Here is a 25,526-nt window from a genome sequence, read left to right as displayed (position 1 = left end):
TATCAAATGTTTAGCAATGATTATAAATGTTTTTATTATTTGATATTGTTTAGTGAATTAAAATTTAAACAAATAATAGGCCTAAAGATGTAATTTTTCTTAATTGAAAAATACGTATTTCACAAAAGAATAAAATTAAAAGAACGACATGAATTTTTTAACTGAAAAAAAATACAAATTTAAAAAAAATGATGTGGAATTTTCCTTAATTGAAGAAAATACAGATATCTAAAAAAAAATTAAAAATGACATGGATTTTATTTTTCTTAGATGGCATTGATAAAATAAATAAAAAATGTCACATCAATAAAAACCTGATCCTAATCAGCATTTGTAAGTCATCAGGTAGACCAGGTACTTAAAAGATTGATATTTTACAATTGAGGTACCAAAATATAGGTTTTAAAAGTATGTTACCCAAAATAGGAATCAGATGAAAGTACATTACTTTTTAATGCAATTTGCCCTTTTTTTGTAGTTAACATGTCACTTTTTGTTGTCAATGTAGCGACAAATATAAACAACAAAATTCAATTTTGCTTTTAAAAAGGTTTTCTTTTTTCATTTTTATAATGCATTTATTTATATTATTATGATAAATAAAGGCTTTTTCTTTTGTTTAAAAATTATTAGCAGATTTATTAGTTGTCAGATATTTATATTAAATAAATTTTATTTATGTGTTTGGTTTACTTTTTTGATTTTAACAAGGATCTGAATTCCACATGTCGTGAAATGTAAATTCCTCAGGTTCTAGCAAAAAATTTCAATTCCTTTATCCCATTTTAAAAAAACTAAACTATAAGGGTGGTGTCTGATTAGTTTGAACTTGACTCCAAAGGTCAAAAGTACCAGGAGGTCTTAGGTTCAAATCCAAAGATAAATAAAAATCTCCTTGTGGCCACGGAGGTTCAAATGCGGTGACTCCGGGCTATCTGCAAAACAGGTGGTCGTCCTGAGATTAATCGGCTCGCATAGCGGGTTGAATATCCAGGTTAATAAAAAAAAAATATTATGAACTTATGTTTACTCCATTTCGTTCCATGATGGTTGTTACCACTGCACCTTCACTCCCACCACCATCACCTTCGTCACCTCCACCTCCACCTCCACCTCCACCTCCACCTCCACCCACCACCACTATTATATTCAACAAACCAAACGGACAAATTCAAATTCTTTTAACAATTTTATAGAATACAGAAAAGATTACTTCAATGTCTAAACCTCAACTCTGAAGACTTCTCTTCAAAATTCAAACAATTCAGAATTCGACAAGATGAGATATTCTCTAAGTATTACTCTGAAAGAGTTAACTTCAAAGATCTAAACTTTCAGAATTCAGAGTTCGATGCAAGAAATCTTCCAAGTCAAAAAGTCTGAAGAGCCAAAGGACAAAAAGTGTAAAGTACAAGAGATCAGAGTTAGAAGATTAACTCTGAACGAGCTGGATTTAGACGATTTACAGAATAAGGCTTCTTAAAAATAATGACCATCTCTATGATGATAGAACACATGTACTAGTTTGATAGGTCTGTCTTTCTTATATTGTAATATTAATCATTCTTTGTCTGTATAAATAGGTTGTTTGTTAATCATTTGTAAGTACGATTTTTACACTTGTAATTTGATTTGTCAGATTCACATATTCTTGTAATTTTTCATCGTAATCACTCTTTGATCAATCAATACACATGATGACTTCCTCAAACTCGCTCTTTGTTTGAGATCTAGACATTCTCTACGAGACTATCAGGTTTCCATTTCAATTACTGCCAATCAAACATATAGTTAAACCTAATTAAACTTCATTCCAATTCAGACAGATTCCGTAATGTTAACCAAATGCCACATGAGCCTTTTGGGGTCCTCCAATCCCATTTTTATCCCTTAGATAAACTTAACATTTGAGGACAACAAAACATATAACAAATGAGATCTTAACGTCATTGTGTAAACCACGTTACACCTAGTCGTTCCAGATCCTAAAATAACATATGTAGCGTGTACATGTGGAACTGATGTCCCGTGTAAATGCATATAACACATTAAACACATATACATCTCAATTTTTCTAAACACAAGACTAAACAAACTTTACTTCATAAACTAGATAGATTATCATTTTCAAATATTTATGATTTATTTTACCTGGCTTAAAATGATCAAAAACTATACTTGAAGCCTTTGAGAATGTTTGATTTGTGTGAATAAACCACCAACTTAAAAAAACATGTCTATATTCTCAAACAAAAGGGGAAATTGGTCCCTAGAAGGGTCATATGAATAAGACAAAATAAGGGTAACAGGTCTTTGGAACGTAACCGATGATAACCAGACACGATCCAAGGGTCAAGATAAATTGAACACTGTTGGTAAAATGGCAAAGCGCAAATCGGAACCTGCATCCAGCATTAACTGTTGTAATCAATCGGAACATGCATCTAGCATTAACTGTAGTGTCAACACGTCATTACTTTTATTGAGAAGAAAGAATAAAAATAAATGAATGTAAAAATTCTATATTAAACATAATAATGATATGTCTTCATGTGATTGGTGGGAGAGGGCGGGGATATAGGTTTTAAGGACAGGAGATTTTAATTCCATCACGATACGTATATTTCGTTTCTAAACCAAACCAGTTGGATTTACAAGGCCAAAAGCTATAGGAAAAAGTAAGATAGACACTAGACTAGAAGGAAGCAATTTACAATCACTTCATATAACCTAATATCTTTGTTGGGAGTTTTTTTTGGAAGGGTATCCCAGGCTTGCGGGACTAATCCCGGCAAATTGTGACTGACTTAATGGCCACAATTCGTGGACGCCTGGTATCGAACCCGGGGCAAATGGGATATTCCACCACATCACCGGCTAATAATAGGTTTATATAGAGCTATATGTTTTTCTACTCTACCAGAAGTTTTAAATCGAAGGTTGGTATTTGGGAAGTATAAGATTATGAATGCAACTGAGAAACTTGTAGGTAAATAATTGTGTACCTGCGTAAGAAGAATGATTCACGCTGATTAATGATTCCCTTTGGACGATGTCTCTTTAAGTTGTAGATGGGCATGTTGCTGTGGCTGATGACGACTGTAAACTCTGCGCTACAATAGCAGCTAGTGCACGGGCATATGTTGGTGGCATGCTTCTCAACATAGGCTTCATTTGATGACCGTAAAGTGATACTAAGTGAGAAAAAGCCCCTCCTATTTGAAGCTTAACTTGTTGTGTTTCAAGTGGTGAGATGGCTACTTGTGCAAATACCCTAACCAAATCTGGAACTAGCTTAAGGATCTGTTGAACAGTTGGCGGTAGAAACCAGAGAGATGTTTTAGCAATATGACCGACCAACTTCCGAGTTGTTGAAGAGAATACATATTCATAATGAATATCAAGAATAATGAAAACCACAATATTAATAAAGAACATACATGAATATAAACAATTTCTAAACAAGTACCTGTGAGTTGGATGATAAAACAAGGCTGCAAATGCAACTATAAACAGGGATGGATTCCTCGTGATCTTCTTTCAAAGGAAGAACATGGAAGAGAGCAGGGAGGACCTGATGGTGGCAAGATAAAAATAGTTTGAACATCTTCAAAATATGAAGAATATGATAAACCAAACCAATCGAACCCCGCTCCAAAGCAGAAAGAATATGAATCATATGATACTAGTATGCAAACCTGATCTAGTTGAACGGAATCCTGGTGTGACGTGATCATCTTTGCAACTGCACCAGCAGCATTGTCCCTTACTGCATGGTCTGGCTCAGATTCTCCAAGCAATGGGTAAAGGCCTCGCAACACATCACCAAAGTATCTGTTAATAAGCATCAACCCGTCAAAAAGCTACCATAATGGCCAAAGATTCAAATGAGTAAATTTACAAATAAAAGAGTAAAAATTCTTCTTCCATCCCATAAAACTTTACAAATAAAAGAATCTTGTGGACCCAATATCTACTTCTAGTGAACATTGACAAATAAGTAACTTTAACTTGGAATCTTTACAATATTAAATAAATGTTGCAATTTTTGTGGGACACAAAAGGTCAAAAATCAGTTAACCAGTTCAAAAAAGGGAAAAATCCAAGTATATGGAGGAAGGTTACTTCAGACCAAATTCGCCACCATTCTTGCACAACTCTCCAACACAGAATGCAGCATTCCTCCTATTGGTTGCTGATGATGAAGCTAATTCTTCAAGTACCAAGGGCATCACTTTCTGAAACAAGATGTAATTTGACAAATCAATTTAATAGAATCAAAACTCTAAGAAAAGATTTGGCAATATCCACTCAAGATATTACATCTACATAGCCAGAAATTGGAGCACCCATATGTTGAGCAACTTCAGCAAGACATGCAACCACCATGGTCCGACCTTGTGGTGAGTTTGATTCTCTCTGCAGGCCCACGGTTTGATGTAATTTGGAGAAACGAGTGATGATTAACATGATATAGTCTTGAGTAAGCTCACCACAAAATCCATTAACGGATCAAATAGAGTTGCAAAGATAAGCGCGAAGTGGGAACCCAGAGCCTTGGCAGAAGCAGGAAGTAGATCTGTAACAGCATCCATGAGCAATTCATTGGGTCCAGGATTGATTTCACTGTCAGATTCTACTTGCTGACAGGCTGACTTCTGGCACAGCAATACCAGAGTTGACTCTACAAGCCGAGGCATGTCTGAGTTATAAATTTTAAAACAGAGAATGAGGAAACTTGAAAAGTTAAATATCATCCAAGAACAATGGGTATATAGAAAAACAACAAAATTCATACAAGGATCGACAGCAACATATCCAAAATCCTTGATGATGCCTGCTACACTCATGCAAGCTTGAGCAACAACTTCCTTGTCTTCATCTTCATTCATTGTCTTGATATAAATGGTCATCACAGAATCTGCAACTTCATGCACCTAAAAGATCAAGGAACCGACTCAACACCTAAAGAGACTGCCGCTAATGATTCATGAACTTACCTAGAATTTTTCTCATTGTGGATGGTCTGTTCTGCAAAAAGGGAAAGTAAAACTACACGTCAAGAGGATGTGAAAGGTGGTGACTATTGCACATGTAGAATGGGACAGAAATTTACAGCAAATAATTGTCTAATGATCACTCTATGATAGGACAAAAAAATATTCCAGATATGAATTGGCAAAAGGAGAAGGGAATCGAACAAACAAATCTCCTGGTAATTTCTGCTTAGGGGAAGGGGACTGGATACCATTCAAAATTAACATTGGATGGTCAGAGGTAAAACTAAAACATCATATAATGGATGCGCATTGCAATGCCATATGTAGACAAAATAGCTTATTCATTCAAAGAAAAAAATAGCTAAAAATAACCACAATCATTTCTGAAAAGGAAGATGGGTAATGAAGTACGCTTACATTACGACCTTGTAAAAAGGCATTAGCAGCTGTCAAAATATCTGCAATCACAAGGATTTTTAGAGCTGGAAAGAACAGTCATTAACGGATGCAATATTGCTATATTCTTATGTTAGATAAAGTGCAGAGTAGCACATATTAGGTAATCAATTGGTAGAAGCTTCCTGCTAGATACATAATGATGCTGTCTAACATAAGAGAAGGTAACATGTTGATACCACTGGACGTTCTGATAGAATGTAGAAGCACCGATATCAAGAGGATGTGGGGTGATTTGAAAGGATCAATTAAGTTCTCTTTTATTATTATATTTATTAGTTGTCTTTTAGGATATCTTCTGGTATGCTATTTGAATTATGGTAGGTTTATGAAATCTTGAGTGTTTAGGGTTAAGGGTCTGGGAGAGGAAAAAACCGAGTATAGTCTTGGGAGATCACCTACTTTTTGAATTATCCTTGTTTTTTTCTTTCGTTCATTGATAAATGAAATAAGAGTTAGTTGGCGTTCTTATCACATTTTTTCTTTCTCATGTCTCATAACACAATTTACCATTCATTAGAAACATTGTTTATTTTATTCTATGTGTATAATATGTGACCACTGAACGGGAAAATTTTGGGTGAAACAAGTTGTGTTTGCTACTTATACATAGAAACATCATGTTTGCATACCAAATTGCTGACCCAAGAGAACACACCAACAATTCTTAAAAAAAATTATTTGTTACTTACGTTTCAAACCAGTAACGGCCTGAAGTCGGACATCTTCATGGAAATAGATGGAATGCTTCACCATAATCTTCAGTGACTCTTCCAAATATCTTGTGAAAATTAAAGAATTATAGTCCTAGATGCTGGTATATTTTGACAGTGTAAAATATAAATAACCAAAAAGGATACGGGGCATAGGCATTCTTTGTATGAAGGGCAAATAGACCAAGGGCTTGAGTTGCAGCAGCCTTTTCATCTAAAACCCCAGTTCTTATACTGAAATTTCGCACTCTGGGTTCATCTTGGGCTTCATCATCAGATGAAACTCCGGCAATTCCAACATCTTCATCCTCATAAGAATCATGAATATGAACAGCAGATCCATCATCAAGATTGCAAGAAGAGAATGCCAAAGGTACAACATATGGAAGATACTGTTTACAAAAATATCATGCCACACGTCAAAACAAATGTCAGGATTTCTAGCAAATAACCCAAAGTCGAATGCATACCCGAACCATTCCATCTTCCAAAATTTCTGCCACGTTGCTAAAAAATCCATGAGTATACTCATGAAGTTCATTGTACTCCAGCCCATACCCCTAAAGTTGTATGTTACATGTCAAGCACTTCAAACATACGTTGTAACTTATAGATAGAGATAACAGTATAATTATTACAGAAATTGCAGCTTCAATAAATGGTGGTAAAATTGGTTCCATCCTTTCCCTTCCTGCAACCATTGCAACTATCCCCACTAATTCAGTAGCCCTTGCTCGTGCACGGAGGTCCTCGTTTTTTGTAAGCAACATGAAAGTTCTCATCGATTCCAGAACCCTTTCAACATAAGGGACAAATGCTTTATCTGTAGCAGATGCAACCGAACCAATTGCAGACTGCAGAAATTAGAAAATTTTGAGAAGCTCACCGACAAGTCAGCTCAAGTAAAGCATGAAGAATGCATCATTACCATGCACGTTTCCTGTACCAATCTTGGACTATTTTGGAGAGTGGCAAGTAGTTTTTCCATCAAAGGATCAATAAAGCGGAGAACTTCCTCACCCATGTTCGCACAAAAGGCCGCCAATGCATAGTATGATTTCTCCTGCAAAGAAAACTAAGTTGCATCTTATGAAGGTAACAGTTATTCCAAAATTAACTACTTCACAAAGTTAATATACCTTCACATCATCAGTTGCATCCTGTAAGGATCTTAAGATACGAGGGAGAACTCTTTCGTAATGAGATATAATTTCAGGCTGAAGATACTCGGCAAATTGTCCTAATGCATATGATGAAGCTCCTCTTACAACCTGTTCAGGATCTCTTAAAGCCCCCAAGGTAATATGGAGAATGGGTTCAAGCTTCTCTTTCATCAACTCCGAACAACCCTCTGAGATCACACCCAAAACCATGACAGAAGCTTCTCGGACCTTTGGATATACATTCTGACTGCTCTCAGAAGCAAATTCAAAAACAGGTGGAAACACATGCTTTGACAACTTTAAAGACATGGTATCAATAACTTCTGCTGCAGCTCGATCTGGTGACAGATCATCATCTTCATCGTTGTTGGTGGTCACTTCTGTAAGCAATGGGCACATAATTCGGAGGATTGGGATGATCAAGTTGTGCTTCTTAAGGGAATTGGATTTATATCTCACAAGCGATGAAATAATTTGCATAGCCTGATACATGAAACATATGAACAGCAAATGCAGATAAAAGGACATAATGAGGCCCCACAATTGAATAAAGATTACCCACTCACAAGAACTTGAGGGCACTACCAAAGGATAATTGGTCCAGCCGTATCCAGGTTACCGGTAGAGCCCAGCCTACTAGAGGTCAAGAATTCAGACCTCACCAAAAGTAAGGAGTGTGTGTGGGTTATGTTGCTGTTTATAAATATTATATATAAAAACTTGAGGGCACTGCTAACCTGATGACGAGTGTTAGATTCCAAATCAGAAGTTGAGCAAACCTCAAGAGAGAACTGCACTATGGCTTTGATTGATTCTCCAAGAAGGGGTGCCGGAGATTCAATCAGCTCATCAAAAATCTCAAAAGCAATTATGGCAATATTTTCCTCTCCAGAGGCAAGGCATTGTCTTGAAATATTCAATATGCCGGGGACAAACTCACGAAATTTAACCTGCACGTATATGATAATGATGGATCTTCGTATATCTATAGGAAAAACATTGAATCTTAGCTTAAGAGAAACACAGGGGCAAAACAGAATACAATATTTGAATATCACAATTGGATCCATGTTGGAGGAAATAATTAGACTCACCACTACAGATTCATCATGAGTGGACTCAATAAAAGCCCCAACTGCCCTGTTCAACAAATAGGGTTCCAAAGTGCATAGTGAGATCACATTCATAATAGAATAGTTTCTAAAATATCCAAAATTGAAACACAAATAACTGAAGTACAAAGTTTGACGTAAAATATACTTGAGAACAGCAATTCTAACACTATTGTTCTCATCTTGTAGGTACTTGAGTAGAATTAAGTGCAAGTCTGCAAAATATGGTCGAAATGAATCCCCAATTGTCTCGGTTAAGGAGTTGAACAATATCAATGCCACCTTGCATCATCAAGAAGGACAATTAGTTTTATTTGATCCAAAATGAACTAAAACACAATGCTGTTGTAAGTTAAAAGGTAAAGCAAAAAATATTGTGAGATCTCTAGCATAATAAACCAATAGCATCACCAACAAGAAGTCTTTTATAGAATTACAAGGGTGGTGGCATGTTGGCAAAAGGCCTAGGGGGATGTGGTGGAGTATCCCACCTTTTCCGGGTTAGAGTCTAGCACCCTATGGCCAAGCTTAGGATGTAGTCTAGGCAAAGCCTAGGTGAACCTTTCCAAAAAGGTCCTTCATAGCAAACTAGTGGCATAGGCTACAAAAGAATCCAATAGAAACTATGTTGTTACAACAGTCAAAATATGAAACCGTGGTCATGACCGTGATTAAAAAACAGCGGTATCGCGATGGTAAAGCGGTATCGCCATAGTAAAGCGGTGGTATAGTGGTCCAAGAATAGTGGTTCATATGAAACTTAGAATTATATATATGTATATATAACTCAACATATTATATGTATTCAATAAAAATATTATAAGAATAATGATGTCCGAGCCCAAATAAAAATAGTTGAACAATGTGAATACTTTTATCCAAAACCAAAGGTCAAAGTGTGGTGTTTAAAATCAATCGTATTTCTCTTGATGCAAATTACATGTATAAGACATATATTTATACAGGGTTTGGGGAAATCAAATCTCAATATTTTCCTAAGCCAAAGGATCTTGTTTCCTTTTCTTGTTAATTTCATGACACTCCCCCTCAAGCTGGAGCATACGTATTGACCATGCCCAACTTGTTACAAATGTAGTCAATACGGTTTCCATTCACAACTTTTATAAAAATGTCTCCTAACTGATCTTTTTTTGAAACATGTCATGTTGCAATGAACCCGTCCTCAATCTTGTCTCAAACGAAATGACAATTGTTTTCAATATGCTTAATTCATCAATGAAAAACAAGATTTGAAGCAATATGAAGGGTTCCCTAGTCATCACACCAAAGCTTTGTAGGAAGTGCAAAGCGCATAGCCAATTTCCTTAAGTAGTTGATGGCGCATAGCCAATTTCCTTAAGTAGTTGATGTATCCATACTATCTCACATATAGGGTCAACCACTACCCTATATATTAATTTAGCCATGGACCAAGATACCACATTCTATTTCTTACTCCTCCATGAAACCAAATTTCCCCCAACTAATACACAATACCCTGAGGTGGATCCGCTATCATCCACCAGAATCTGCATCGAAAAAAGCTTCACTTAGACCGATAAAGCTTTCTACCTTGGCATGACCATGACGTCCATAAAGCAATCCTCGACCGGGAGTACCTTTAAGATAACAAAGAATTTGTTCTAGAAGGGCCCAATGGTTAATCATTGGAGCAGGCATGAATCGACTAACGACACTGACTGCAACTGCAATGTCGGGGCTAGTTACCATAAGGTAATTCAGTTTTCCAACAAGCCAGTTGTACCTCTCAGGGTCATGAAGTGGTTCTCCATCATCCTTTCTTGGGTATACAATACGAGTTATTAGGGTGCTACATGGTTTAGCTCCCAATTTCCCTGTTTCTTTTAGAAGGTCGAGAACATATTTTTTTCTGTGATAAGAAGACCCCCTGTTCCTCATGACCTCTACTCCAAGGAAATATTTATGTGGTCCCAAATCCTTTGTCTAGAAGTGAGACTGAAGAAATGCCTTAAGTTCTGATATGCCTCGACTATACTTCCAATTATCACAATATCATCAACATATACTACAAATAGGATAACCCCATTTTCCGATCGCTTGTAGAAAATTTTATGATTGGACTTACACTTTTGCATCATATTTCAGAATAACCTAGTTGAATTTTCCAACCATGCTCGAGGACTCTGCTTCAACCCATACAAGTATTTCAGAAGTCGACATATTTTTCATACTCCCCTTAAGCAACAAATCCACGTGGTTGCTCCATATATACTTCTTCCTAGAGAGAACCATGAAGAAAAGCATTCTTGATATCCAGCTGATGTAAGGGCCAATAAAAGTTGGCTGCCAAAGAAACAATCAATGTAAGCAGTTAACGCAGTCGGTAGCGGAAATAGCAGTTATAGCGATGAAATAGCATGAGATAACAGTAAACTAAAATATGGTCATAGAATAAATACGAATATATAATTATATATATCACGTCAAACACTTAAAATATTGTAGTTGGAATTGAACAACAAAAAATCGAGAGTAGTTGGAATCGAGAGTTGTCAGCTAAGAGTTGAGACTCTGAGAGACAATCACTTTCGAGTTGAGAGAGGTGAGAGCCGATCAGTTTAGAGTTGAGAAATCGATGACCTAATTCAATTTTTTCTTTTTTGTTTAATTGTTTGATTAATTTGTTTCTTTTTATTTGAAGGCTTCATCTTAAATAGCCCACACCAAAAGCCTAAGTTATTGTTTTAAGTTTAGTACAAAAAAGTCTCCAAAGAGATAGCGTTATAGCCAACCGGTATTTAGAAGCAAAATAGCAGTGATAGAGGCCGCTATTTGCGGTACCGCTATTTGCGGTACCGCTATTTAGACCGCAAAAACCTGGAATGCTATTTGATTAAGGACCCTATTCAATATAGTGCCGCTATAGCATCGATATAGCGCGCAATTGACTGCCCAGCGATCAATCAAACAGAAGTGAGTTTAGCAACTGAAGAAATAGTGTCGGAGTAATCGGTTCCATATTGTTGAGCATGATCCTTAGCAACAAGGCGAGGTTTAAGTCTAGCCACAGAGCCATCTGGCTGATACTAAATAGTGAACACCTATTTACACCCGATTGCCTTTTTGTCAGTAGCCAAATCTACCAATGTCCATGTACCATTCTGATCAAGGGCATTCATTTCCTCAATCATAGTCTTATGTCATCCAGAATGAGTCAATGCTTCACCAACTGTTTTAGGAATCGAAGTAGAATCTATTTGAGCAATAAAGGAACACAAAGAGGTAGACTGTTGATTATAAGAAACAAAAGAAGTAATAGGGTACGTACATGTACGTTTACCTTTCCAAAGAGCAATAGGTATGTTAGGCGATGGTGTAGCAATAGGGGCACTAGGTGGATCTGCGAACAAAGACGGAGGTAAAAGGATTAGGATCTGTCGTAGAACAATGTCACCTCTGAAACACTTGAACAATAGGTGGGCAGTCAGGCTCTAAAGTAGGGCAACATAGTAGATTAACAAATCATCATCCTCTCTGATGGGTACTGTTTCCGGTGGTGGACACCGGAAAGAAAGGAACATTTTCATGGAACGAGACATCTCGGGAAACAACATAACAGTTAAGTCTGGGAGAGAAACATCTGTATCCCTTTTGAAGACGAGAATAGCCAAGGAAAACACGCTTGAGAGATTTGGGGTCCAACTTGGTGATATGAGGTATAGTGTCTCGAACAAAACAAATACTACCAAAGTTCTTTGGTACAACAAGAAACACATGCTTTTCTGGAAAAAGTACTGAAAAAGGAACATCACCACCAAGAACGACCAATGGCATTAGATTTATGAGAAAGCAAGTAGTTGAAACGACATCTGCCCATAAAGGCTTTGGAACACCCATTTAAAATAGAAGTGCTCGAGCAACCTCAAGAAGGTGACGATTTTTGCGTTCGGCAACCCCATTTTCAGTTGGCGTGTCAACACAGCATGACTCGTGAATAATATTCCTTCGCATTATCACTCCGCAATGTTTGAATTAAAACACCGAATTGTGTATGTATTTCAGGCTTTCAGCAAAAAAGACAAAGTGCATGAATACTTTAGATCGGTTTTTCATTGAATAAGCCAAGTAATGCGAAAATAGTCATCAACAAAGGTAACAAAATACTTAAAACCTGTTTTGGAAGTAACAGGACATGGACCCAAACATCAGAGTGAATTAACTCGAACGGGAGACGTAGCCCGCTTATTGACCCTGGGACTTAAATGAGAAGATGAAGTTTTGCAAATTGACAAGTATCACACTGTAAAGACAACAATGAGAAAATTGGGGACATAGTTTCTTCAAATCTCGAAGCGATGGATGACCTAATAGACAATGCATCTCGAATGGAGGTAAGGATGACTTGGAGCATACAAAGGAGCTAGGTGCTTGGGGTTCAAATATATAGAGGCCATGAGAATCCCGTCCTTCACCAAGATTCTGCTTGGTCTTAAGATCCTCAAAGACATAATAAGTAGGAAAGAATCAGACACTAGAGTTCAAGCTATGCGTAAGCTTACTGACAGACAGTAATTAAATGAGAAATTGGGTAGGCTCAACACAGATATAAGGAAATAGGTGTGAGGTTAATGGTGCCGGATCACAGAACACATAGGGTGGTCCCATCAGCAACTGTGACATGGGATGATGGAGCATGGGCATGAAATTCAGAAAAAATATTAGGATTACCTGACATGTGGTCTGAAGCACCAGAATCAATGACCCATTTGGAAGTAGATGATAAAAGACATTCAACAGATTTACCTTCTCAACAAAGGAGACAAAGGCGGAAATATTGGGTTCAGAGATGCTGAAAGTCGAGCATATTCATCAGCCAAGATGGTGACATAATTATCCGAAGAAGAAGCAACATGTGCAAAGTGACTGTTGAGTTTTTACCAAGAGTTTCTTGCATGTACGTCTTGTGTGCCCTGTTTCATGGCAATAAGAACACTCAAACATTATCGGTATTTTGAACAAGAGAATCAATAACCCGTTCACTATGACCACCCCGATGGCCACCACGAAAATTGCCACGAGACACCCTACGACCGGCAAGTGTCCTATTGTGAGACTGGGTTGAGGAGACTGAAGGTCCTCGTTAGGAGAACTCTAGCAAAGGTTTCCTGAAGGGAGGGAATGGTAGATTCATAAAATTAGGATCAGAGAGCCTCAAATTCTGGTCTCAAGCCTGTCAAAGAACTCATCACATCAATCTGCTCCTGTTGAGTGCATAACCTTCAATCAAGCGCTATAGGAGAAGGGTATTAAGATCCTTGAAGATTTTTTTGAACTCCATAACATAGGTAGTTAATGGTCGATCTTGTTGCTACCCCGGATGAAAAGATTTACATACATTGTAAATACGGGGTATATTATTTTGTCCAGAATACAAGAAAGCCAGATATCCTTTAATTCATTAATGTACTCACACTAATTAATCAAAGGAGTGAAGGAACTCCCAATAGAGTTCCTAATTTATAGGAACAGTTTGGCATCATCCTGTAACTATTGCTCCTTAACATCGTTGGTGGGGGGATCAGATGTAAGATGTGATGCCTTACCAAGTTACCAATACTTCATAAATACACACAACCATCTACTCCATTCCAAGAAGTTGGAGTTGTTGAGTTTGTTATCGATAATTCGAGTTACGATTGGAATCATGTCAGTCATAATTGGTTTGCTTTTTCACGTGTTAATCACAAGCAAAAGACATAAACAAAATTATCTCCCGAAAAGATTATGTGAACCAACACCCAAACAAAAAAAACTTGAACAAAAATAAGTCTCAAAGCAATGATATCAACTGACACCCCAAACAAAACAAATTGATGCCAAAACAAAAGAATGAAATCCACTTATCAGAGTAAAGAAAACGAAACATGTGTGGCTGTCTGGCTGATACCCCAAAACAGAAGTGCAAATCTTGCTGAAATGAAGAACGTGTGGAAAGAGACAAAGGTTGGACGGATGATGGTGGCGGTGAAAAAACCTCACCAGAATAGTGCTCCACGCAATTTCACGCACTGGCACATGGTTGGAAGGCGGCGGCTGTTGACGGCGCATGGGGATCGCTTGTTGGTCGGACGATGGCCGTACTCATTGGGTACGCTAATGAACCTCTTCTGAGTCTCCCGATGTTGGCTGTGAGATCGTATGGTGGTCGGACAGTGGCCGTACAATAATCTGGCGGCGGCCCAAATTTCAAAACCCTAATTTCGGGGGGGGGGGGGGGGGGGGGGGGGGGGGGGCTCTTGATGCAAATTACATGTACAAGACATTTTTGTACAGGGTTTGGGGAAATAAAATCTCAATAACTTCCTAATCTAAAGGATCTTGTTTCCTTTTCTTGTTAATTCCATAACAGTGTTCAAATCCAAAAGATAAGAATAATGGTCTCGAGGTCCAGAAAATAAGAATAATGAAGCCTTCATATTGTTGGATTAAAATAAAACTCAATGCAGGTCCAAAATAAAATCCCACAAAATTACTTGTTTAACACCAAAACAGCCTACAAATAGCGGTTATGCGGATGCTTTTTTGAGTTCAAAATGCAGTAATTGAGTGGTCAATAGCGCCGCTAATCGGGGGACTGCTATTTCAGACCACTATTTGACCATCGTTATTGTCCCATGACCACGAACCGTGATAGCAATGCTCATGATTAAATTATACAATAGAAATAATAAAAATGTCCAACCAAAAGCAAGCATAAAGAGCCAATCCTTTAGGGTTCTAGTACAGGAACTAAATCTTTCTATGCTCTCATATACGAGGCCAACTCCTTTGGTATACTCCTTTGGTACATTGATTATGGGGCTAGTCCGATTCAATATGTGAAATGATTTGATGGACCCTGCAATCATTGCTAACCTCTAGCATCCTCCGAAACCATGGTGAGGCTTCATAGGGCTAAGATATGCCTTCACGAGTTGAACCAACTTCCTAGGTTTCAGAAAAGGTGCCCTGCCATGACCCATCTCCACCAAACTTAAGGCACTAACAGTTTGTGATTTGGCTCATGATATACACCAGTAAATGGGTCATTGTAAATGGGTCATTGTAAATGGGTCATTGTAAATGGGTCATTGTAAATGGGCCATAGTAAATGGGTAATAGTAAATGGATCATGGTGGTACAGAGGGCTTGTTGGTAAATTAGGTAACTCTGGTTTCACGAAGCAACATCCAAATGTGTGTGTGCACTTGTATAGATGATAAAATAAATGAATAAATATATATGTTCATATATATAGACAAGCAATAACATGTTATACAAAGAGTTGCGGAGAAAATGTGGTGCAGTAATACTTCAAAAATAAAACACATACACACTAAAATTCAAAATTTAGACTGATCAGCAAAAATGAAAAATGAAGCATCTCTATGGGAGAGAAAGAATTGTAAGATGCATAATTGTTTCCTATATTTTTAATGAATTACAATAACATATTTATACTAGCATACAAAATCGAACATAAATGCAAGAATCAAATTTGAACTCCTATACATAACGTATTCTAAACACAGAAAAATATATAGAATCAAATCATTTCCTTTCTTTTGTGATTTGTTTTCCTTCAACACTCACCCTCAAGTTGGAGCAAAGATGTCAATCCTTCCCAACATGCTTATGAGAACTTCAAATATTTGTTTACACAAAGTTTGGTGAGAAAGGGCCTACATATTTCTCAGCGTTCAAGTTCTTCTTTGATAAAATGACCATCAATTTCATCATGATTTATTTGCTCATGTTGAACTGGATTGTGAGCAATACCAATAGCAGACTTATTGTCACACAACGACGTCAATGAGTTGTCTATTTCAATTTTTAACTCCTTTAAAATGCTCCTTAGCCACATTGCTTCACATATTCCTTGAGCTATAACACTGAACCCTGCTGCTTCAACACTGCTTCGAGATACAACAGGTTGCTTTTTACTTCTCCATGTTACTGGATTGTGAGCAATACCAATAGCATACTTATTGTCACACAACGACGTCAATGAGTTGTCTATTTCAATTTTTACCTCCTTTAAAATGCTTCTTAGCCACATTGCTTCGCATATTCCTTGAGCTATAACAACCCTGCTGCTTCAACATTGCTTCGGGATACAACATGTTGCTTTTTACTTCTCCATGTTACTAAATTTTCCCAAACAAAGCTATTATAGGTTGATGTAGATCTTCCATTTTCTACACATCCTCCCCAACCAGAATCTATAAACACTTCTACGTTTTTTGATTTTTGGATAAAAGAATTCCTTCACCTTGGTTCCCTTTGAGGTAGTGAAGGATTTTGTATACCACCTTGAGATGATCTTCTTGGGGACTATGCATGAATTGACTTACTAGTCCTATTCCATAGGCAATGTCATGACGAGCAAGAGCAAGATATCTAGAATACCAGCTAATTTCTTAGATCTGGTTTTATTAGTATATCATTCTCCCTTTCTGATTTTGTAATTTGGATCAACAAGTGTGGATACATGTTTGCAACCGAGAAGACATGTTTTTATCGTAGTACTAAATCTTTTGAAAATATGTGTAGCATCATATTTTTCTTTCAACAAATAAATCCATGTAAACCTAGTGTGATCATCAATAAAGGTGATGGACCATCTAGTGTCTGGGATATTTTTTACAGGAGATGGTCTATATATGTCACTATGCACAAGAGAAAAAGGTTTTGAAGGTTATGTTTAGCCAATTGACAATTTTTTGGCGAAGTCTTGATGGTTTTGTTCTTAAACAATTTGAAGTGACAACACTTGATAAAGATTGAAACTAGTATAATGAGGTTGTTGAATTGGTTTTCTCAAAGAGATTTTAGTGTTGAGACAATAACCCCCACCCACTTTCCTTAGCATTGCCAATCATCTTCCCGATTGCAAATCCTAAGAGGTACAAGGAGTAGATATAATATTTAGTTGACACTAAGAACCATTGGTTAGACGAGCGACGGAAAGCAAATTGCATGCAAGGTGGAAACATGGAGAACATTATGAAGAATAATGAATGGTGAGATAACAATTGAAACTTCCCCTGCAACGGCCAACAGAGATCCATCTTAAATCTTAACTTTTTTACTAGAATAAGGGAGATATGAGTAAAACTGTAAGAGGACCAAGTCATATCATCAGAAGTCTTGAATCTATGATCCAAGAATTTGATTTTTTTAGGGGGGGGGGGCCACTAAAGGCAGTAGTGTAGGTACCTAGTTGGGCCAAAGAAGAGGATTGGGAAGAATGTTGATGAGAGTTCATAGTTGGTACAGTCGCTCTAAATCTTCCTTGTTGATGAAAGACTTCTTAATTGAAAAGGTACCTGCACAAATTGACTCATGATGATAGTGGAACTGGAGTTGTTTGCTCTTGACATTTAAGTTGGCAATGCCAACAAAACCCAAAGGTTAGTTTCTCTATGAAACTTCGACTAGGGATGGTGATGACAGGGAAGCTTCAAATGCAGATAGCTATGACCACCAATCATTGAAAAGGTGGATCCTATGCTCTAATACCGTGTAAGCAGAAGAATAGTAAGATGTGAAATTGTTTCTTATATTTCATGAATTACAAGAGTCGCCTATTTATACTACAATAAAGAAGCAGACCTAAATGTAAGATAAATCTAATCTCCTAAATACATCAAGATACAATTTAATCTTCTGAAAGCAGAAAGTATATAGAATCAAATCCCTTAGTTTCTTTTGTGATTTGGTTTCCTTCAACGGTTTATGTATATAGACAAGCAAACACATGATTTATAAAGAGTCAGTGAGAGAGAATGGTGCAAACATACTTTATAAAACAAACACTAATATACTAAAAATTCTAAAATCAAAATTTAGATTTATTGGAAAAATATGAAACACCTCTCTGTCATCTTCTTGTGCACTCTGACTCCACTGGAATAAGAAAGGCAGTAAGTCTGGCCATTCCCCACGTGGGACAGCATACTTCGCAATGATACTCACCGCATTTGCACTCGCTCGCCTCACAGATGGACTAACAATGCAAGATAGCCATAAGACATAATCAATTTTCCTTTTGGGATGAGATGAAGAAGAAACACAAGATGAAGAGGAAGCATAAGTATAATAGAACCCAACTTATCCAAGTGTATCTACTGCATATGATAGATAAGGAATAATGGAAAAAAGTATTTGCTTTATGACACCGAATAGTTATTCTGAAGTCAGAAAAAACTATAAGATGATTAGCGTTTAAAGCATGATATGTGCATAAACATGAACACACAAGCTTCCACCATCCATTAGGTGATGTCAAGGTAAAGAAGACCATAATGTTACTTTGAAGGTTCACTAAAGGGAATCTGACCAAAATGGTGCTCAATAATCTCCATTTAATACTAGTAATCTTAAAATTAGATTCCCAAAAACCTAAGTAGATCTTTGTCTCTTTCAACAAAAGTTTGTAAAAGTGTTTTAAATATGAATATATTCTGCATCGACAGTTTTGTGGACAAGCAACCATTTAATTAGGAATTTCAAGGTGTTACACCAGCTAAACTTTGTGTCCAATCACATCTTAACACAAGCGTCAAATTTGAAGATAAAAAGAATAGAACACTTAATAATACACCCTATATCTAATGCATGTTTTCAACATTGAACTAGTTTGCAGGATTCCACCTATTCCACCTCACCCACACAGTTGAGAAATGGGCAAGGGAAATTTCAAATTGCTATGGGTCCGGGTAATGTGATGTTTTGTAATGAACTCGATAGGAAAAATCACTAAATGCCAAAGAACTTCACTTCTCAATATTACTGAAAAACAGAAGATGGTGGAATATGGAAATACAATCAAAGAAATGAAAAAGCTTCAACAGAAAATACAACTCCTCTAAGCATTCTACTGGCCTAAATCATCCCCAATACAAAATCTGAATAATTCTCAATGACATCCTCCTCTCATCTATTTATTTAATGGTAAGTGCCAACTAGTACACAATTTAGTTAGTCACAACATCCCACCCAAAAAATGCAATTTTGTAAAGGAAATGGTTTAGACGAACATCTAATTAATATGAGGTCACATACACCCAAGCAAAAAAGTACCCTCCAGATTTCCATGTTAGAATCAATATATATATATTGAACTATAATTATGATATATACGTAAACAAAAATTGCTAACCTTTGATAATTTGCCAAAATCAACTATGAGTAGTCAAATAGAGGTCTTGCAGTGTCCTAAAACGAAATTCATCCCCACTTGTGTTGTAGATCCAGACGTCATCTAGAGGATTCAACTATCTAATTGATTTCAAGCACATAAAATCGATTCGGGCAAATTGAGTGTATGTTTAAAAAAAAGGATTTGAGAAATCTAGAGGGAAGAACAGAAATTAGGAACCCCTTTTTTCCTGTAAAAGATTTTCCTTTTATACATTCCCCTCATTAACTGCCATAACAGTTAGGTTAACTGCTTATGGTGGTTGCTGATTTGGTATTATCCAAATCAATAAAATTAATTAAGATCAGATATTAAATAATTAAACCTGAAATTAAGAAATAAAAATTAATTTGAAGTCAAGAAATGTTCGAATGCCCACGGCTCTATCTTTGACTTCTAATATTCTCTTAGCGCGTTTGGTTTGAGGGATTTGGAGGGATTTGGATTTGAAATCCATTCCAATCCTACGTTTGGTTTGTAGAAATGGTCGGATTTCAAATCCCGGGATTCATTTGAAATCCCACCAACACTGGATTTGAGAATCCTTCGCCCTTACACGGGATTTGAAATCCATTCCCGTGGATTTCATCGCTGTCTCCCTCTCATCGCTTCAATCCTTCTCATCGCTTCAATTCTTCTCATCGCCGTCTCCTTCTCATCGCCGTCTCCTCYGTCTCCGTTGCCACCGCCGTCGCCCTTCGTCTCCGTTGCCACCGTCGCCGTCGCCCTTCGTCTCCGTTGCCACCGCCGTCGCCCTTCGTCTCCGTTGCTCACCGTCGCCGTCGCCCTTCGTCTCCGTTGCCACCGCCGTCGCCCTTCGTCTTCGTCGGCCTTCGTCAACAGTCGCCTTCGTCTCTGTCGCCTTGTTCGTCAACAGGTAAATCATTTTCCCCTTTTGGATTTCTCTCTAAACTATGAACACATATTAGGTTAAATCCTTCAATTTTGACAGATTAGGTTAAATCCTTCAATTTTGACAGATTAGGTTGAAATCTCATTAACACAGATTAGGTTAAAAAAATTATTCGAAGTATTAGAAACCAAATCCTACAAACCAAACAGAGGAATGGATTTCAAATCCAATCCAATCCAAATCCCATGGAATCCAAATCCCTCAAAAACATTCCCGCAAACCAAACGCACCCTAAATGTACCAAACCCAATGCCTATGTCCAGCCTATAATGTTCCATACTCGGGCCTCTGACCCAATTTGATAAACAAGGTGAACTTGGGTTTATAAGCATCCGAACCTTTCAACTTCCTTCTAATGTGGGATGAAATCCACAACCAAGTTCCAACAGAAACTAAACAGGCAAACTTCTAGCCAGGACTTGTCATTCTAACTCTGACGTCAAACTGCATGCTTAAAGCATGATCACTTGATTCTTCTCCAATGTATATGTTGGATGGCAACTAATACAACATAAGGTGACATCTCCATATGTTTGATTAGAACTCTGTCATGAGCTTCGGCTTCAAGAGCCTTTCGACATTCAAGAAAATCAATTGAGATAAATCATCACAGCAGCTCCATGAAATCAAGATATATTTAGGCCCATGTGATCTACAAGGGATTTGCTTCATGCTGATACACTATAATCCTTGAATGGGTTTCTTTACGCAGGACAATACTTACTTCTGTCGGGTGTGACTTTAATTCTGGTAGACAGCTGGTTGCTAGTTCTGTTAATCTGTTATTTCTTTCCTGTTTAGCCTATAAATAAGTGGGGCTATCATTTGTAATGCCGTTTATTTTTCATCTAATGAAATTCTCTGCCTCACACATCTAAATTCTCTCAGATTTCTAGTAATGTCCTAACAACTTCAAACACTGTTTACTACAAGCAAAAAAAATACTGAAGCATAGAGCATCATCTGTGGATAATATAACAACCCAGGAGCCATTTCATGACGTGAAATCAATCAGAGGCAGACCCAGAAAAATAATATAAAACAAAACAAAATGAATCATAAAAAGTACCCTTCATTAAAAATGATAATTAAACAAGTTATCGCCTACAATTAGTTTTCATCTTTTGGAAGTAATTAATAACATCTTCATATGTAAAATTTTCCAAATTTCTAATTATCAAGTCTATTACAGAGGTGTTTAAATATCTACTATCTAGTGATAATTTGAAGGGAGGGTATAAGGGTAAAACTATAGAAGCCAAAAGTATAAGGGTAAAATATATAGAAATATTTGACAAAATTATAATAGATACATTGATTGGTTGTTTGCATTTATAAGGGAAGGTCATGGGTCCAATCCTCCCACATCCACTTTCCTCTATTTTTTCTTTATAAAAAAAAATAACATAGAATGAGATACGTTAAGAGTGGGATTTGAACCCACGCACCTTGAAAGGGGGAACCTTAATCTAGCGCCTCAAACCATCATGACCATCTCAAGTTTCTGTCACTAATTTTGTTTTAAGAAATATAGGGGCGCACAACAAAACATTACGGTGGCACCCTTAAGGAACATAATTTTTTCCACTACAACAAGACCATGAAGCGGTGGCATGGGACACCATATGCCCCTGAAACCAATGTGCATCCTTACAGAAATGATAAATAACTACCATAGCAATCCAAAGCTGAAACTACCAATGACATACTGACTTCCAGGAACAATCTTCATAGCTTTTCTCTCTCTACACCTGCATCCCAAAAAATGGTGCTTTATTCTTGGTTTTCATAATCCAAACACTGAAGAGTTTTAGACTTCCTATATAGCTTTGATATTCACTTATGCTATATGAGCTCATTGGCTTGTAGTTATAACCCAAAAACTATATATTTTTTTAACTTTTCAACAGCATTTGCATGTCATCTTTGAAGTTTATCATTCCTTAAACTTAGTTCCTCACCAAGACCCCCACAAAATCAGTGCCTACGCTACCTGCAAGTGTACCCAAAAAGAATACAGGTACCATAGTTGCGTCTTGAGTACCAAAAATTCATGGGTTGAACCCATGGGCTCCCGTATATTCTCCATATAATTTTAGTAGCCCTATGTTATATGTAACTGTTTAACTTAGCATTATCTAAACATGATAATGCCTACTATATATTTATGCACACAATTTATTTAATTTCTTATGCAAATTTTAGGTTTTCTAAACAATTTTGTTTGCGTGCTGTTTCAGCTAATAGAAGGCAATGACAGTCAAGATGCAATATTAGGAGATAGAATTAGTACGCTGTTGAAAATTGCTGAAGGGTATTATGTTTAGCTATAGATGGTGATTTCTTTTTCTTTTTTTTTAAAAGCAATGCTTATTGTACCCTCTTCAAATTCTACTAAACAAACGTATTTTTCTTCATATTTTTTAATTTTGTCAAGTATTTCGAACTTCTTAATTAAAGAGAGTACCTTGGAATTCATAAGAAACTTACTTGTCTATGTACTGTTCCATTCGATCTTTTAGGTTTTGTTATTGTTGTTTGAGACTTTGCTAGCTATGTTGGATTAGTGGCCACTCTGATACATCAATGCTGGTTAATTTCTTTTCTTGTTTCTGAGGTACACCACAAATATAGAATGCATAATTAGTGTGCCCAAAAATCAAAGGTATTTTTGGTGCCCACACCCATTCACAGAAGAACTCAGCTGACCAAGGGGATATGCATACAGCCCAGTAGGTTGTCATGTACCAAATGTCCCTTTTTGATTTTTCAGCACCAAACACTATTTTCAGCTTAAAAAAAACTGTGAATTTAAGGAATTTCAGTAGTAAAAGAACTATAACGACATTATACAACAGAAGCACGACTTAAATAGAAAAAGGAGTGATAAGATATAAAGTTAGATTCAAACTAGTATTAGTTTTGAATTCCAAAGTATGGAGATTGCAATTCAAAGGGAAAACAAGGATACATATTAAGGAGATGAGGCTGGATGATCAGCAGAAATTCAACAACAATTCTCTACGTTCTCTTTGAAACTGTTCCTTTCTGTAATCAGTTTTCGCTAACCACATATATGTCATTACATGTTCTTTAATCAATATTCACACATGAAAGCTCATAGTTTCTGTCAAGGTCCCATGTCGACTAGACTTGGATCATTTCTCCTTAATATATGTTGGAACCTCACTTCTCTCTTTTGGAGGGTAATCTTAACGGGGTCACACATATTCTCAATGATACCAAGGTCTATCACTCTAGTGACTCGACACCCTGGGGCAATCTATTATTGTCTAGCCCCTCTCAACACTCTGTGAAAATTTGTGTGGACGGGACATGTAAAGAGTCCCAAATCTGCTAGAATTGGACCATTTCTCCCATAATCTCTCCTTAAGGACCCTTTTGGAGAGCAATTTGATGGGTCCACATATTCTCACAGTTTCTGTAGTCGTAGGCAATCTTTGGAGATGTTTGTTGATCACATTCATTTACATCCTTGTAGAAAATATACACGTGGGCTTCGTGGATGAAGGTGTTCCCATTGGAAGTTTTGAGCATAAGGCTCGCATTTCGTAAAGAGGGAGCAACAACATATTAGTTTATTAGAGTTAGGCATTAGCTATGACGTAATAGTTACAATCAACTAGGAAAACTGAAGGATGATATCATCAAACATGAGAATATCAACAAATGAAATCCGTAAACAATGTGAATCGACAACCTGTAATCCGTAATGACGCTTTCAATGAGATAATGTTTGACAAGGTGGCGAAGCTCATCCGGAAGCTTAGGCCAGTGACCAGTGATCTTCTTACGGAGGAGAACGGCAGAGAGCTGTCGGACATTAGGCGTCTTTGCAGTGCGTATCTGGTGGATAAGTGACGGAACCACCTGCGGATCCCTTACCAGGCGCTTAATTTGATCCTCGGCTTGCCGGCGTGCCTCATTGTCCGGCATCAAGAATTGAAGTAGCAGAAGCTCCAATGACTGAGCCATTGTTGTCCTCTCGCTAGCCTTCTCTCTCTCTCTCTCTCTCTCTCTCTCTCTTTATATATATATATATATATATATATATATATATATATATATATATATATATAATATGCATGTATACGCTGCCGTGAGGGTTTTGCTTTCCGTAGCTCCGCATGAGCATTGCCCCGACCAGTTCGGAAACTCGTTCCACCCGTCCTCTCCCCGGTTACGCACTCCGTACCCGTATATATATTATTTAATAAATTATATTATATATTATTTATTTTTATTACATTCATAAATGCTATTTTCTATTTCAATATATTTTAGATTTTAAGATGATCTCGTTAAATTGCACCAAAATGAAACCAAATTTTATTTGATTTCTATTTTAGGAAACCAAATTTTAAAATTATCATTTAAGGGTCTCTATCAAACTTTTTGTTTATTTAAGGGTCTGGTTGATCTGTTAATACTAACTAGAAGAGTACTCGCGCAATGCAGCGAGACACATCTTGATTTTAATGTTCCATTTTATTCTTTGTCTCTATCGATGTTATAATACGATTTTATGCGTTTTAAAGAAAACAATAATGATTTTATTTTTTGAATAAAATATAAATTTGAAGATATCATAAAAATTTGAAGATATCATAAAAATTTGAAAAAAAATTATATCAATTTTAATATCAAATCAACTATTTAAAAGTTTTTACTTTTTACGTAATTTCTTTAATTTTTTTTATTATAATTTAATTTAAGTATAATAATGAAATAGTTTATTTTTGGTTTAATAATATAACATTTTATAAAAATAATTAAGTATTATGTTAGAACTTAATGATTATCCTAATTATATTTTARAWTTTTTATATTTAAAATGAGATGTTTATTCTGTATTTGATTATGTTTATCTGCAGTTAGTTACACGAATTCAGATATGGAGCTTTAATAATTGTACTAATGCACA

The 25,526-nt window shown here is 36.6% G+C and overlaps 1 protein-coding gene across 8 annotated transcripts; it reads right to left on the bottom strand.

Moving 5' to 3' along the window:
- Positions 1–2,093: 2,093 nt before the first annotated feature.
- Positions 2,094–24,577, bottom strand: LOC112507357 (importin-4-like). 8 transcript variants are annotated; one of them, XM_025111917.1, is made up of 23 exons: positions 13,230–14,319; positions 12,791–12,923; positions 11,767–11,826; positions 10,552–10,769; positions 8,613–8,726; positions 8,427–8,472; positions 8,070–8,282; positions 7,309–7,815; positions 7,098–7,232; positions 6,808–7,023; positions 6,640–6,729; positions 6,317–6,561; positions 6,149–6,237; positions 5,418–5,458; positions 5,001–5,031; positions 4,799–4,921; positions 4,494–4,702; positions 4,324–4,419; positions 4,126–4,238; positions 3,699–3,834; positions 3,470–3,574; positions 3,006–3,303; positions 2,094–2,402 (listed from the first exon to the last, which is right to left on the bottom strand). In XM_025111917.1, the coding sequence occupies exons 5-22, from the start codon at positions 8,624–8,626 to the stop codon at positions 3,061–3,063; spliced, it is 2,652 nt and encodes an 883-aa protein (XP_024967685.1). In that variant the 5' UTR covers positions 8,627–8,726; positions 10,552–10,769; positions 11,767–11,826; positions 12,791–12,923; positions 13,230–14,319; the 3' UTR covers positions 2,094–2,402; positions 3,006–3,060. The 8 variants fall into 8 exon arrangements, with proteins under 8 accessions (XP_024967685.1, XP_024967687.1, XP_024967686.1 ...); XM_025111919.1 differs by having other exon boundaries at positions 12,840–12,923; XM_025111918.1 differs by lacking the exon at positions 13,230–14,319 and having other exon boundaries at positions 12,791–13,002.
- Between the last annotated feature and the right edge of the window lie 949 nt (positions 24,578–25,526).

Source organism: Cynara cardunculus, assembly GCF_001531365.2.
Source record: "Cynara cardunculus var. scolymus isolate 2C chromosome LG 2, CcrdV1, whole genome shotgun sequence".
Classification (NCBI taxonomy): Eukaryota; Viridiplantae; Streptophyta; class Magnoliopsida; order Asterales; family Asteraceae; genus Cynara; species Cynara cardunculus.
Note: the sequence above shows the minus strand (reverse complement) of the source record. Positions and strands in the feature narration are given on the sequence as shown.

Excerpts from the sequence above, each read along its gene's own strand:
- LOC112507357 (XM_025111911.1), bottom strand. The coding sequence starts at position 24,538 with ATGCCGGACAATGAGGCACGCCGGCAAGCCGAGGATCAAATTAAGCGC. Across the intron at positions 6,238-6,316 it reads ACAAAGAATGCCTATGCCCC|ATATTTGGAAGAGTCACTGA; the intron begins GTATCCTTTTTG and ends AATTTTCACAAG. Across the intron at positions 5,459-6,148 it reads GGCCGTTACTGGTTTGAAAC|ATATTTTGACAGCTGCTAAT; the intron begins GTAAGTAACAAA and ends TTGTGATTGCAG.